The sequence below is a fragment of the Rattus norvegicus genome, chromosome 1, assembly GCF_021556685.1.
Source record: "Rattus norvegicus strain SHRSP/BbbUtx chromosome 1, alternate assembly SHRSP_T2T, whole genome shotgun sequence".
Taxonomy (NCBI): domain Eukaryota; kingdom Metazoa; phylum Chordata; class Mammalia; order Rodentia; family Muridae; genus Rattus; species Rattus norvegicus.
This window is the reverse complement of record NC_141534.1, coordinates 193,114,563-193,128,044: the sequence shown is the minus strand read 5'-3', so window position 1 is coordinate 193,128,044 and position 13,482 is coordinate 193,114,563. Positions and strand designations below refer to the sequence as shown.

General features: G+C 48.6%; 1 protein-coding gene across 33 annotated transcripts in view; it reads right to left on the bottom strand.

The window, feature by feature from the left end:
* Positions 1–13,482, bottom strand: part of Il21r (interleukin 21 receptor) — a 28,031-nt gene that overhangs the window by 5,439 nt on the left and 9,110 nt on the right. For 8 of the 33 annotated variants that reach the window (XM_087559886.1, XM_087559874.1, NM_001012469.2 and 5 more), the window contains 4 exon segments: positions 6,730–6,862; positions 4,941–5,003; positions 2,338–2,440; positions 679–878 (listed from right to left, as the gene is read on the bottom strand). In XM_087559886.1, coding sequence (XP_087416012.1) covers positions 679–878; positions 2,338–2,440; positions 4,941–4,989 — 352 coding nt within the window. In that variant the 5' untranslated portion in view covers positions 4,990–5,003; positions 6,730–6,862. 33 annotated transcript variants of the gene reach the window in all.

Sequence of the window (13,482 nt, the reverse complement as noted above, 5' to 3'; positions counted from 1 at the left end):
TGGTAGAAAAGAAAAACGAAAAGCAAAACGGTGAGAGCTGGGAATCCAAACGGCTGAGGAAGTTTCAGGTTTAATATTAGTGTCTAATGCAGAAACTTCCTAAGCAAGGTGCCCACTGGATTCTGTTGCTTTCAATTTCCCTCCCATAGAAGGGACCCTGTACCACACAGAGATGCATAAATGTAAACATAAAATATTCCTATGTGTATATGTGTATACAGATACGCACACTGCTATGTGCCAAAGCTGCTGCCTGCCTCAGATCCTTCCTTTCCCAGCCTGGGCTCTGTAGACAGCTACAGCCAGGTCCATCCTGGGGCCTTCCTAACCTTAGGCCCCTCGCATCTAGCTGCGAGGATTCCGAGGATTTCGAGTTAGCTGACTGGTGCTCATACTAAGAGCAAAATCCTAGGGGGTCATGTATAAAGGGTCTTTACAAGGTAAACCTTGTTTGGGGTCAGGCAGAGAGGGAGGGCTGAGCTGGGTCCTGTCCCACACCCTTCTAAGCCTCTAATGTTCCTCATGGGCATTTAGCCCAATTCCCATATCAAAGCATCACACCCCAGTTAAAAGCTGTGCATCTCAAAAGGACACTCCAAAGACAGTAGAGAGTAGAGCTTGCTCTGAGGTCACAGAAAGGTCCTAAGTCCCCCTCCGCTTGGGGCCCATGGTACTCACTGCTCTCAGCCAGGACAAAGCTGCCACACTCTTGGGAGCTGTTGCTAGACTGGTCCATCATGTTGACAGTGAAAACGTCATCAGACATGAATTGAGACAAGCGCATATGGCACGTGTACCACATATGTGTGGTGTTGTGGCCAGACGCGTGCAGGCTGCAGGATGTTTCTTTGTCCTGAAGTTCCTCGTATTCATCTTGCCTTTGGGAACAGAGTAGCCAGTCATGGCTGGGGACAGTGGAGTTCAGTGCCCAGGGCAGGACAGTAATTCAAAGCATGAGGCTGAGAGGGGCTGGAGGTAGGGCTGAGGGTCAAGGTCCAACCAGCCCCCATCCCATGGTCAGTCCCCTCCCTACAGCATCCGGCAAGCCGAGGACCAGACACTCACTATCTTGCCCTTTGGAAATCTGGGCCCAAACCTGTTCCTGTCGGTCACAATGGGTAGCCTGCTAAGTTACAGGAAGCCTGGGGCAGGTTTTCTCTCCTTTCTGCCCTCCACCACTGAACACCCGCAGCTCGGTGCTCAGAGGTGAGTAAAACGTACTTCTCTGCTCTGACAGATTTTTCCAGGGACACTGGTCAAGTGGAGCAGTGGGAAATGCTTTGGCTCTTTAAGTCTCACTGAGCGGCAAGGATGGGGTTTAGAGTATATATAGAAGTCCAGGTACATTTACTTTCTTCCTTCCTAAACATGATCACCCTCCAGGATCAATTCCTATCTGCCACCTTACTCAGCTCTTCACTGAATTTCCTAAAATGCAAACCTTGCCGAACAATCTTCTCCAAGCACGCCTCCAGCCTCTGTAACGCACTCCAGCACTGTAATGGCTGTCTGTCTGAAGGTATTGCTCCTCCTCTGCTGTCTCTGAGACCCAATCCTCTCAGTGTAGCAGCCAGAGGGGCCTTCGAAGCTCCCTACCACCAGCTGCCTTCCCCATGTAGCACAGATGGCTATTGCACAACCACTGACTTCGGTGTCTCCGATTTTCCCTCCCGCCGGTGTACTCTACTCAGATCACAGTCAGCTGGCACCGTAAGCAAGAGCTTACACTCGCAGCATTTGCTCCCCCCATGACCTTTGCACGTGCTGTGTCCTCTGCCGTGATGCCCTGGTCAGCCACCTGACCATCCCTGACTCCACAGCCTGCAGTATTGAGTCTTGTTTTCATCCTCAGCACCCACAACACGTCTGGCAAAAACTTTGTTTAAAGTGGATGAACACATGAAGGACAAGTGGTCTCTAGCCTAAAACAGCGTGTGGGATCGTAAGCGCACTGGCTGAGAATTTGAGCTGGTGGTTAAACCTCACTGAACTTCAGTATCCTCAACTGCAACATGGTAGCCAGAATTTCAGGATTGTTTATGGTGAGAACACAGCACCTAGTCAGTGCTTAGAAGGTCACTGGGAACTGGCCATCCCAGGACTGCTAACCCAGGAAGGTCTGTGAGGGAAAGCGGAGTCAGACCTGTGAGCTTGGTCATCTCAGCTCACAGTCTTGGTGGCTGACATTTCTGGTGGAAGGAGTGGGCCCTTGCTTGTAGCTAAGTTTGCTCCTGAGAATGCCTCAGGTTAGCTCAGCCTAGGGCTCAGGAGGCAGCCCCTTCACATCCTGTCATCCTCTCCGAGCAGCTCCTCAGGGCTGGAGGCATGGTTACTCACCAGGTGAGACTGAGTATGCTAGGGTTGGGGCTCCATGTCTCCAGGACACAGGTGATGGTCCAGAGGTAGTCAGTGTAGCAGGTGAGGTCCAGGCAGCTCCAACCTGGAGGGGTGACAGAGAGGCCTTTTGGGGTGAGACACAGTGGAAAGGCTTTGGCAGGTTGTCTGAGGCTGAGGACGAGCTTGGGCAGTCATAGGCTGGCGTGAAAGCCTGGGACACAGGGACTGTCGTCATCTAGAGTTCTTTGTGTAAGTTCCAACCTCTCGAGACTAGTCACGGTGATGAAGTCCTTTTTTTTTTTTTTTTAAAGATTTATTTTATTTATTATATATAAGTACACTGTAGCTGTCTTCAGATACACCAGAAGAGGGCATCGGATCTCTTTACAGATGGTTGTGAGCCACCATGTGGTTGCTGGGAATTGAACTCATGACCTCTGGAAGAACAGTCGGGTGTTCTTAACCACTGAGCCATCTCTCCAGCCCGATGAAGTCCTTCTAATGTGGAACTGAGCCCTATATTTGGTCCCAAGACCACTGTCCCTTGTAGCGTAATGAACTCTGAATCCAGTTACAGGCAAAGAACAGATAAACCCCGAGGTCAGGGTGAGTGCCACAGGGTCTTGAGCTCATAGCCCTGTCCAGGAGGGGAAGGGTTAGGGGAGACGCTGAAAGAGTGAAGACTTTGGCAGTTTGCAGAAAAGTTGAGTTGACTGTGCTGCATAGCTACCAAGATGAATGCTGTGGCAGGCGCTGGGCTGGAAGAGTCACCTCTCCCCCACCCTCTCCCCCTCCTCTCCATTACCCTTCCCCACCCCTCCCCACCTCTCCTCCACTCCTCCCTCACCCTCTCCCACTCCTTCCTCTCCTCTCCCCACCCTCTCCCCCCACCGGTCCCCCACCCTCTCTCTATCCTCTCCCCCACCCTTTCCCCCTACCACCCCAACCATTTGTTTCCTTTGCAAATGACAGGTCCAGCGGGCATGGGACACATCTGCTTTCATAAGCATTTGGGGAACAGAGGCAGGTGGATTCCTAGTTTAAGACCAGCCTAGCTACACAGCCAGATCCTGTCTCAAAGGGAAAGAAAAAGTATCAGACTAATTATGAAATAAAAATAACATAGAATTGACAGAGCCGTGAGCTGAGGCAGGAGGATTACAAATACATACCAAAACCTTGTCTCCAAAGCTCAAAAATGAATGAATGAATGAATGAATGAATGAACTAGCAGCAGCACAACGAGTGCCTGGGCCCTGGTAAAATTAGGAGGTATGTGCTCCATCAATGCTCAGGCCACAGAGCATGTGAGGAGGTGGGGCCTCCGAAGAAGCAGAGGCCCCAGGCAGAGCTCCTAAGCGGGTTATGAGTGGCTGGAGGGACCAGACTTCTTCCTGCCCACAGCCCGCCTCACATCATGAAAACAAGAGGCTCAGCACAGTGCTGGAACGGGATGGCTGGACTCTGAGGGCATTAGAGCTCCCTAAACTGAGCACCCAGCCCTAAGATACACTTTTGGCCCTGCACACGCATGTTCATGTGCAGGTTGGAGACAGAGGCCTTCCTCAGTCTTTCTCAGCCTGGTTCACTGAGACAGGCTCTCTCGCCCAGCCTGGGGCTCACTGGTTTGGCTAAGCGGCCTGTCCAGCCTGCCCCTGGGATCTGCCTCCACCTCCCCAATACAGGGACAGCAAATGCTCTCAGTCCCTTCTGTGGGCCTTGATGCTGGAATGACAAGCACATCGCCAGAACCATCACCCTGCCCGTGCTTCTGCTCCTTATTTGTTGTCTTAGTACCATGGCACTGGAGTCAGGCAGTCACTCACAGGGTGGCCACAGGGTCTGTGTTCTCCCTGAACCTCTGTCTCTCCACTGATGGCAACACAGCCAGGCTCCACAGGAGGAGCAGCAGATGACATTCTAGTCTCAGTGACTAGTGCCTGATATCCAGCCCCCACCCCTTCTCCCCGATGCGGGAATCACAGGGCTTTCCAGAGCAGGCAGGGTGTCTCAAACAGAAAGGGAAGTCAAGGGTCATGCCTGTCTCCTACGGGAACTAAAGTACTGGATATTTCTGTAAAACCCAGAGCAACTCTGCTGAGTCTGCAGAGAGTCGAGTTCCCCTCACCCTAGGTAGCTTGAACGTCCTCTTATTTCCTGGCTCTTGAGGGGGAGCACTGCTGAACTCTTGGCTTTGGGAAGAATGCCCTAAGCAAGATTCTTGACCTGCAGTTCTGATGCCTTTCCTCAGGGACTGCCAACAGAATTCTAGCTTCTCTCTCTCCACCTCCTTTCTCCTCCAGCCTACCGAGGGTTCATGACCCAAGTGAAAGTCTTGCACAAAGAGAAGGTTAGACCAAGGGCAGGACTTCCATTCTACGATGGTAGAGAGCCTTTCTGTTTACTAGAGCCGTTTGGCTCCATGGGTTCTGGTCAAAGGAAAACGAGGCACTCAGCTTTGGTGTCAGGTAGACAGAGGCTGTAGACTGTGGGTTGTTGGCCAGCAGCCATGACCAGGAGCCTATAACACCATGTGGGCCCTGCTCAGCTTTATGGGAGGAGATGGTCCCCATCTGTCCTGCAATCATGGTGCTGAGACTTACCTCCATGGAGAATCAGTAGGAGTAAGGGAGCAGCCAGGCCCCGTGGCATGCTGTGTCCCAAACCTGCAAGAAAAGTGTGTGGTATATGTGGTGAACCAGCTGAGGCCATATACTGAGTGGCTTCCCAACCCAGGGTCTGTCCCTGCCACATCAAAAGAACTAGTCCAAAGCTTACAAAGAAGACCCCTCTTGAATACTAAAGATGAGGTTAGCCCATGGGGGAGGGGGAGGCAGGGAGGGATTCTTATTCAAACAGGAAGCCTAGGGTAGCCTACAGTGGCACACTAGGGAAGCCAGGGCACCACACAAAGTTGCTGAGAGCCCCTGGCTGGCTGAGATAGGAAAGGGCCCCTGTAGGATCAAGGGGGTATTAATGCTGTGGGCAGAAGGGTAACCATAGGTGGACAACACCAGGCTCGTCCTGCCCTTTGCCTGTAGAAGTGCTAGTTCAGGGAGATCACCTGTTCAGGAGCCTCATGCAGGCCAGTTCCTCCAGTGTGGAGCAAGGACCAGGGTCTTGAAGGAAGGTGACCCAGGCATGAATCAGGTCAGACCCGTGGTTTTTTTTAGACACTATCTCAGACCTCACAATAAGACTACATTTCATCTGGGGTTCCCCCAAGTCCAGCAGCATTGAGTAGCCTATCAGAAGCCTCTTGCTCTCTCTGGGCCTCATAAAATGAAGCAATGAGGGCCTGTCTAGAGCTTTGTGACAATTCAAGCAACTGGTGTGCCAAGAAAGCTGAGGGTAGGCTCTGACACATGGCATGCGCAGGGCTGACTGGGCTAGAACAGAGTCCACAAGGTTCCGGAACAGAACAGCAAGATTGGGGCTTCCAAAATGCTCCACTTTCAAATTACTCAATGTTTTTTTCTATAAATGGTCTTAAACATTTTATTCCAACCCCATTTTAAAAATTAACATTCGTGGTTGTACATTTTTTTCCTTGCAGGGGTGTGTTTCCCCCTGCCCTCCCCCTCTCCACTTGAGACAGAATCTTAACTATGTAACCAAGACTGACCGTGACCATCTGAACTTCCTGCTTCAGCCTTATAACTATTGTAATTATAGTCATTATTATGACATCAGTATTAGAATAAAATACTATGGAAAATGTCAGTTCAACCTGCTTTGAGTAACACTGATCTTGGGTGGCCCCCACCTTCACAAGCCCTGTAGTGTGGTTTGTGTCTCACACACACACACACACACACACACACACACACACCCCACACACACTTTGTGTTAGAAACCTAACACCCAGATCATACTTTAATAGAATGGAGGGAATCAGGATTAGCTGGCGTCATGAGGGTGGAACCTGTGTGTGCAGGAACGGAACTCAGTGTTCCAGCATTTGCCTAGACGTAGGTGAGTCCCAGCTTTCTGCCTCCAGCATTGAAAATGAAAGGCAAGTGGGGAGAAGGACATGGAGGGAAGGAAGGGAGAGAGATCCAAGCTGGTGCATTTGCTGTGCCTCCAGGTATAGCAATCCACCAGGCTGTGGTGGTACACATGCCCTTGGCTCCCCAGACACCAGACCCTCAGCTAAATAAATGTCCTTCTCATTCCCAGTGTCCGCTGTTTCGTTGCAGCATCAGACTGAGCACAGGCCCCTCCCCCGCCCCTGATATCACACTCTGACAAGGTGAGCTCTGACCATAGTAGGGTTGCTGCAAGCCTGCTCCTGGGACCAAAGCCCCCGCAGAGCAGAACTCTGTGTTGCATGTCAGCCAGAGGGAAAGTCCTTTGTCCTTTGTCAAGAGCCTCTTCTCTTCCACTCCATACCTCAGCTCTGCACAGGTCACAGGCAGACATCAGCTGCTCTCCTGGCCTGAGTTGGCAATCCTCACAGCGTGCTCCCTGAACCGCAGCCCCTCTGCATGGTCCACAGATGAGGCCTGGCTTGTCCCAGTGTTCCCTGCCACAGTGACCAGATAGGGTAAGACACAAGCTCAGGGAAGCAAGTGGCAGACAGCTTGGCCTCATCTCTAGATTTCTGATATTGATGCTTTTCTGGGCACCTACCAGAAACCTGCAGACACCTTGGTCATTTCTTAGTGATGTACATTGGCTCATGGTTTCAGGGGTTCGGCCTGTCCCAACAGGAAGGTGTGGTGGAGTGGTGATAAGGGTGCTTGGCGGAGGCATTTCTCCTCGGGATGGCCCACAAAGCAGGGAGCAAGGCAGGAAACAGGGTGGGTATCACCCCCAGAGACCTACTTCCTTCATCCAGGCTCCACCCCTAAATGTTCCTATCAAACATTTAAATATATGACACTGTAGAAGACACTTCAGATTCAAGCCACAATAGTAGGGCTACATTAAGAACACGAATCAGGTTATATCTGATGTCCATATGTAAACCTTACGTTTACATGAACCCAAAACCCCTATTCCCCCATACTGTGTTAGTTTTATTTCTGTATGCTTTTTCCTGGCATAGCAAAGTGGAGGAGGGGCTCAGTATTCAGTTGATCTCTGATCTGCCAATGGACCTCAGTTGCTTGCTAAGAGCAGCCAGTGGGGAGCCGGGTGTCAGGGGTAAGCCATACCCACTCCTTCTGAGCTCCCATAGCTGTTCTCCTTTGCTTTCTGGTTCTGTGATAAACACCATGATCAAAAGCAACTTGTGGAGAAAGGGTTTATTTCAGCTTACAACTCTCAGGTCATACTCCATCACTGAGAGAAGTAAGAGGCAGGAACCTAGAGGCGTGATCTGATGTAGAGGCCATGAAGGGGTGCTGCTTACTGGATTGCTTCCCCATGGCTTGCCCAGCCTGCTTTCTTTCATAACCCAGGACCACCTGCCCAGGGATGACACTACCCATGGTGGGCTGGGTCCTCCCACATCAATCATTAATCAATAAAATGTCCTACAGGCTGCCTACATCAATCTGATAGAGGCCTTCTCTAAATTGAGGTTTTTCTCTTTCCAAATAACTCTAGTTTGTGTCAAGTTGACAAAAACCTAAGTAGCATAGTCCCCTATCCCAAACACCACAGCCCCAGTGCCTGGCTGCCTCTGTAGATCCTGAGCCAGCTCCCTGAACCAGTCCTTCCTATCCTAACATGCTGCTTTGTGGTCTGTCTCCTCTAGTCGGCTGGGCTAGAATGTTCTAGAACCTCCACCACCACCTTCAGGGTTTTCATGACCCTATCTCTACTTACTAACTTTAACTTGCTGATCACTGTTGTACTCTAACAAACTCACGTCAAAATAAAATAGTGCATTACTAGTACAGCTAACCAGGATGAAGCCAAGAGGTGGTGGGCAGCATGCTGGGTAAGCACGCTATGGAGCTGGCCCAGCCTCAGTTCAAACCCAGGCTGTGTGAGTCCCTGACCTTCATCTGTAAGTACCAATGATAAAGGAACCATTCTGTCAGAGCCCTTGGGAAATTAACCTGGTGCTTATAAATACCTGTAACAGCCGCAGGCACAGGGTAGATGCTACATGTTTCTGTTCTTAATTATACTGTGTGTGTGTGTGTGTGTGTGTGTGTGTGTGTGTGTGTGTATGCGTGTGTGTGTGTGCACGTGTGTGTGTGTGTGTGTGTGTGTGTATGCGTGTGTGCACATGCCATAGCACACATAAAAAAGTCAGACAACAACCTGCAAAAGCTGGTTCTCTCCTTTCACTATGGGTCCCAGATACTGAACTCAGGTCATCCAGCTAAGCACCTTACCTACTGAACCATCATCTCATGGGCCCACATAATAGTTTCTTAAGCAAATCACAACCAACTTTCTGAAAAGCTAACCCGCAACTGTGAGATATAACATTAGGATATAACTGTGAGCTGAAAAAAATTAAGCCCAGTCATGCCACCTTCCTGATACTCCAGGAATTGGGGGTCACCTCTGCTTATCTTTAAAAGTGGGAGAGAGGGCTGGAGAGATGGCTCAGTGGTTAAGAGCACTGACTGCTCTTCCAAAGGACCTGAGTTCAATTCCCAGCAACCACATGGTGGCTCACAACCATCTGTAATGGGATCCATTGCCCTCTTCTGGTCTGACAGTGACAGTGACAGTGACAGAGTAAGTACTCACATACATGGAATAAATAAAAAAATAATAATAATAAAAATAAATAAAAATATAAATAAAAATAAAAATAAAAAAATCTTTAAAAAAAAGTGGGAGAGAGACGTGTTGAAGATGGGCGAGCACCAAATGGAGATGCTGGCACTCTGCACTGACAGCTCTTTCACCCTCTTGCTCTGGGGACTTAGGGATGCTGCACCAAGAGAACAGTGATGTCCCCATCACTCCTTTTCCATATTCTTGGCACCCAAAGGGGTCTTCTGGTCATGCTGGTCTCTTTACCCTGACTTCTCTCCTGGGATGCACATGAGGCCTGTAAGAAGGCAGGCAGTATTCCAAGAGCTTCTGCATATCCTCACAGTAGGTGTGCTGAAGTTGGCTGTGAGTGCTGCGTGCACGACTGCATGGGGCGTTTATTGCAGGGTGTTTATCGGGCCCCAGGGCTGGGGTTGGGATGAAGCAGAGGAGTAGCTAACCACATTTCAGGAACTCGAAGGGAAGTGGAAAAGGTCAGGGGGAACAAATGAAGGCCTCAGAGCACTCTAAGAGCCTAATCTCTCAGGGAGCAAAGAAATGCAAATAAAACCACACCGGCTTACCACGGGCATTTTATCAGATTGGCCTGGAACAAAAGCTCATTCACAGACTGATACACAGGAACTGCCATTCACGGCCAGGGAGAGGTGACTGGTCTGGAAAATCGTTTTGTGTGACCAAATGAACGTGGACAGCAACTTCCCTCAGAGCCAGCCACGCCATGCTCACACGACAAACTTAGAATCAGCTGTCCCAAGCAGACGCTGTGTGTCTATTAGAAGGAAATGAAAAATCTATCTGGAAAGCATCAGCTTCATTCAAAGGCTCCATGTCTTCATTCACAGTGCCTGCAGTTCCATTAAAGTGACAGAGGAGCTGTGTACAGAGCCCATGACCAGCAAGGCCGAGCACAGGGCAACAGCACAGCACAGTGACTGAGAGTCTGCCCAGTTACAGTCACTGCAGTGGTCCTGCCTGCGAGTTCCTGGAGCCTGGAGTGATGGCACACACCTTTAATGTTAGCACCAGGGAGGCGGAGGCAAATGGATCTCTGTGAGTTCGAGGTTGGCCAGGGTTACATAGTGAGACCCATTCTCAGAAAAATAAATAAAAAAAGAGTTCTTGGCGGGAGGGTGTGAGGGCTCTGACGGCAGGAGGGGAGGGGGAAGGGAGGAAGGGAGGGGGGAGAGAAGAATGGGAGGGAGATAGGGAGGAATAATTCTTCTCTGAATTTATAAGAAGTGACGGCCCTTTCCGACGGTGACGACCTCCCTACAAGAAAATGCCTCTCGCAAAGGATCTCCTTCATCCCTCTCCAGAAGACTTTAATAGGTTCAGAAATTTTATTTAATGGATAGAGATATCCATTCATGGTTTTGAAAGCTCACCAAAAAATAAAATTCCTCGATTGCAGGAACAAAGGAACGCTCTTTACTCTGATACACACGCACACAGTATGCACAGCAAGCAGTCTCCTTAATGGCCAAATTACTCAGCATATTTTTTTCTTGAGTTAAGAATCTTGCTACATTCCTAAAATGGCCTCAAGCTGTCCGTCCCCTCTGCCTCAGCCTCTTGAGTGCTGAGATTATAGAGGTGCGTCAACATGCTCAACTCAAATATTGAACATGTTCACCCTAAGGATAGGAAAAAACCCAAGAACATCTATTATGATAACAGTTTTACTCAACACAGCAAGGTAACAAGAAAAGCCTCGTGAAGATTAGAAAACTAAGTGTCTGCAACGATATAAAGACTGAGTCCCTAGAAAGGTCCAGGACGTGCCACAGAAATCACAACACAATAAACGCCCACATAAATGCCCACAGTAAAACAAGCAAGCTTATTCTGAGACCGGAAACAAGGCAAGGACTCATGCTCGCCACTTCTGCTCAACTGGGAGTCTTAGCTAGGACAATTAGGCAAGAAGGGAAATGAAGGACACATAAGAAGAAATAAGTAAGTTATTTCTGTTTGCAGATAGCATGAACTTATATGTAGAAAATCCTAAAGATTCCACACCAAAAAAACCTAGATTGAACGCAGGAATCCCGTAAGATTGAAGGATACAAAATTAAGACATAAATATTAGTTGTATTTTCTATCCACAAACAATGATCAAGTGGGAAATTAAGGGGCTGGAGAGATAGCTCAGTGGCTAAGGCATTTGCTGCCCTCCCAGAGGGCCCTACATTCTCAGCACCCACACCAGATGGCTCACTACCGTCTACAGTTCCAGGGGACCCAATACCTCCGGCCTCTTCAAATCCCAGAACTCGTGTGTAGGTATTCACATGCAGACACAGGCCTGTATATAATTAAAAATAATACAAACCCTAAAATAAAGCAAATAAGACAGTTCTATTTATAATAGCACCAAAACAATAAAACACTTTACTTGGAGAAATGTAACACATTATTGAAAGAAATTGAGAAAGTCGCAAATAAATAAAAAGATATCCTTTCATGGGAGGAAAGGCAATACTGTTAAGATGTCAATATTGCCTAGAGTAACTATAAAGTTAAATAATTTCCACCAAAATGCCAGTAGTGCTTCTTGTAGAAATAGAAAAATCCATCCTAGAATTCATCTGGGATCTTGAAGATCCGGAGAAGGGGATGCAAAACTGGAGGCTTTCTTGGTGTGAAAGCATTTAAAATTACAGTGATCCATGGGCTGGAGAGATAGCTCAGAGGTTAAGAGCTCTGGGCGGTCTTCATAGGACCCGAGTTCAGTTCCCAGCACCCTCATGGTGTACACAACCCTCTGTAACTCTAGTCACAAGAGATCCTATGTCCTCTTCTGGACTCCACAGACACTGCGCTCTCCTGCAGTGCGTGCGGGCAAACTCCCCCCCACACAAAAGAAAAGTAAATAAGTCTTTGAAAAAAGCTAAATCACAATTATAATTGGCACTGGGATTAATATAAATGTGGAGTACAACAGAAAAGAATGGAAAGCCCTCAGACGAGCCCACAGGAGATGACCAAATAATCTTTTACAAGGTCGCCAGGACCACCGGGGTGGAAGGACAGAACTTCAAGAAACGATGCCTATCCAGCACTTTGGAGGTGGATGCAGGAGCATCTGGAGTTGCAGGCCATCCTAGGCTACAGAGTAAGTTCGAGGCCAGCCTGGGACAAGCAAAGAAGACAATCAAAGAAATGACCCTGGGGAGGAACCCATCCTCATGTGTCAGGATTAGGCTGCTCTCCTCTCTTGACCACACTCAGGAATGAACTGCAGCTGGTTGGAGACCTAAAATTACAGATGTCCCAGGAGAGAGCACAGGCGACCAAAACAAAACCAGATAAACTTCAAGCAGCTAGAGAGGAATGCTCCCCAAACCAGATGTCAGGCAAGCGCTGAGGGCCGGGCATGTAAAAAACAGCTCTGCAGCTCGGTAACTGCATCCTGAATGGCCCCATGTTAAAACAGACTAGGGCCTTTTCTCCAAAGGAGCTTACCATGGCCAGCAAGCACGAGGACGCATCTCAGTATCACTGATCATCAGGAAATCAAAATCGAAGCTCCCAAAGGAATTACTTTACACCAGACACAATGACCATTGTCTAAAACTAGAATAAAGTGACGCGTATCGGTGAAGATGTGGAGAAGTTGCGACACTTCTCTATATTTGGTAAAAAAAAATGTAATTATGATGAAAAATATGTAATTAAAACTAGAAATGGCAGGTATATATCCAAAATAGTTTAAAGTAACAGTTCAGTGATGTGTTTTCACACTCCCGTTTACTGTTTACACGCGTAAGCAATCTTAGTCCATTCGCAGACATAACGTGCCGTAAGCACAAGTGGAATGTTATTCAGCCTTCTTAAAAAGAAGGAACTCCTGTCATATGTTGCAATGTGGGTGAAACTTGAAGACATCATGCTAAGAAGTGAAATAAAACAGTCACAGCGAGACAAATGCTGCCTGGACCCACTCCATCTCAGAAATGGAGCAGACCGGAAAGGAGAAACAGGGCATTGCTGTTTGAACGATCTAGAACTTCGCTCAACCAGCATGGAGGAGGGCTAGAACTCTGCTGCTTGCTGTGTCTGTCTGGAACAGCGTTGCACTATCACTGATGGTGACAGTATAGGGGTGGTAGACAGCTCATTCAGTAAGGTGCCTGCTGCCTAAGCGTGGGGACTTGCATTTGAAACCCCACCCCCATGGAGAAGCTGGGTGAGACTGAGACTGGAGGATCCATAGAGCTCTGCCAGCCAGCCAGTCTAGCCAAACCAGGGAGTTCTGAGTTCAGTTCTTAAAACATAAGCTGGGGAGTGATTGAAAAAGAAACCAAGGGTGACTTCCGACATACACAACACAACACAGACAGACAGACAGACATACTCAAACACACAAACACACACACACTGAACCCCAAGGCTGGAACTTTACACCTTTTTTTTTCTTTTTTAACAAGATTTCCAAAAGCAAAGGCAAGCTAC